Source organism: Vairimorpha ceranae (genome assembly GCF_000988165.1).
Source record: "Vairimorpha ceranae strain PA08 1199 chromosome Unknown NODE_313, whole genome shotgun sequence".
NCBI lineage: Eukaryota > Fungi > Microsporidia > Nosematidae > Vairimorpha > Vairimorpha ceranae.
This window is the reverse complement of record NW_020169608.1, coordinates 1-2,037: the sequence shown is the minus strand read 5'-3', so window position 1 is coordinate 2,037 and position 2,037 is coordinate 1. Positions and strand designations below refer to the sequence as shown.

At 23.1% G+C, this 2,037-nt stretch overlaps 1 protein-coding gene across 1 annotated transcript; it reads left to right on the top strand.

The window, feature by feature from the left end:
- Nucleotides 1–1,714: 1,714 nt before the first annotated feature.
- Nucleotides 1,715–2,037, top strand: AAJ76_313000323 (hypothetical protein; the record flags this gene model as incomplete). Its single annotated transcript, XM_024475156.1, has 1 exon — nucleotides 1,715–2,037. A coding segment is annotated over one exon (323 nt), but the record flags the coding sequence as incomplete, so codon positions are not given.

Below are 2,037 nucleotides of genomic sequence, written 5' to 3'. Positions count from 1 at the left end.
GGATGGAATAAGATAGATGTAGATGTGTCTAAAAAGTTGGTAAAGAGCAGGAACAGTAAATTCAATGAATTATTAAGAGTGAAAGATGAACATACTAAATTTTAAATAAAAATATTCCTTTTTTTGCCACAAAATTTTTTATTTGACTAATTAAAGCATTGTATTAGTGTAATAAATAAAATAAACTACTTAAACAGTTAGTAATATTTGTAAGCTCTCTAAAAATAGCAACAATTTGTCATATTATAAAATTTGTTATTGCAAAATTTAATATTCCTTTTTGGATACAGCTTACTTTAGTTCCCACATTTTAGCTTGCCATTTAAAATTTTTATCCCAAATAACAAAACCAAAATGAAGAAAGGCTATGAACAAGTCGAAAATATTTTACATAATATTTTAAATAAAATTGTACAAGGTCGGTTTTGTAAGTTTGGTTTAGATAAGTTATTATTTAGTAAGAGACTTTCAAATATGGTGAGATGTACTGTACATGGTTGCAGAAAAGAATTTTGTTTTTAAAAAACCTTTTTTTTTGCAAAAAAGTCCTGGTTACATATAGTATAGGCAACTTTTACATATTAATAATGCTAGTTGTAAGATTATTAACTTTTTTACATGTTTAAGAAAAAACAGTATAGGTTTATTATAAAAAAACAGGAAAATGTATTTCAGGCAATATTAAAATACGAGGTCCTGGCGTGATAGTGGAAATAGATGAATCCAAATTTGGCAAGCGTAAATACCATCGAGGCCACAGGGTAGAAGGATGTTAGATATTAGGTATGTTTGAACGATCACCGGCAAGAAGTATTGTCTTTTTAAAATAAAAAAATAGAAAATCAGAAACGTAATAAGTTTTAAAAAAGAATATGTTCTTCCTGGTAATATTATTTACACAGATTGTTAGAAAGGTTATTGCAATTTGCATAAAGAAGGTTATTTACACCGTACAGTTAATCATAGTATTAATTTTGTAGACAATACTGCTGGTGTTTACACTAATACGATAGAAGGACTTGAGCTAGGGTTAAGCTGAATGTGACTATAAGTTATTGTAATAAGAGAGATACAAGTAATTTTTGAAGCTTTTTGCATTTAAAAGAAATAATTTATCTAAAGTATTTAAAAAGTTATAAAAAATCATTCCAAAGTAATAATTAATGTTTAGTTTAATTAAAAAATTATAATTTTAATATTTTTTTACTTTTAAGAACAGAAAATGTGCATTTTTTGTTTATTTTTTTTTGTTCTTTCTTTCATTTTGGTTTTGCTTTTTTGGGGATTAAAAAATTTTAAACGGCAAGCTAAAATGTGGGGAACTAAAGTACACGAGCTTTAATTTATTTATATTAGAATGATTTTGCATTAATTATTGTAAAATTATTTTATTTTACTAAAGGTGTATCAAGTAATACTTTTAAACAAAATAAAATTTCAATAAACTCATATTTTTCTATTATAAATGCCAATATTATAAAAAATATAATATAAATTAAGCGTTATGTTATGGTTTTAATCTTAAAAATAATTATTAATAATATTTATTTAGTACAAAAATTAATTTTATATTTGTGATTTAATAATTATAAATGAATTATTAAATTAAAAAAAAAAAACATATATTTTGAAGAAATAATAGCAAGTTTACATTTGCTAATAAAATTGCATAAATATATTTTTTTATATAAAAATATTTTTTTGTTAAGGGTCAATGAATTCTAATGCTACAACAAATTTACAAATTAATAAAAATATTACTAATTTTGAACAAAAAAATAATTCAGAAATTAATACTCTTGATTTAGTTGAGGAGGATGATAAAGCATATAATTTCGAGAAAATGCTAGAAGAATATAATGAAAAAGACTATAATGAATTTTTTAATTACTACAATGGTATCGATGCAGATATAATTTTTAATCAAACAATTGGAGGTAATAAGAAAGAAGATGAGAATAAATATAATGATGGCCTTAAACAAATTGATAATAAAGAGTTTGAAGAAGATGGGTTTAATAATAAAGATGATGATGG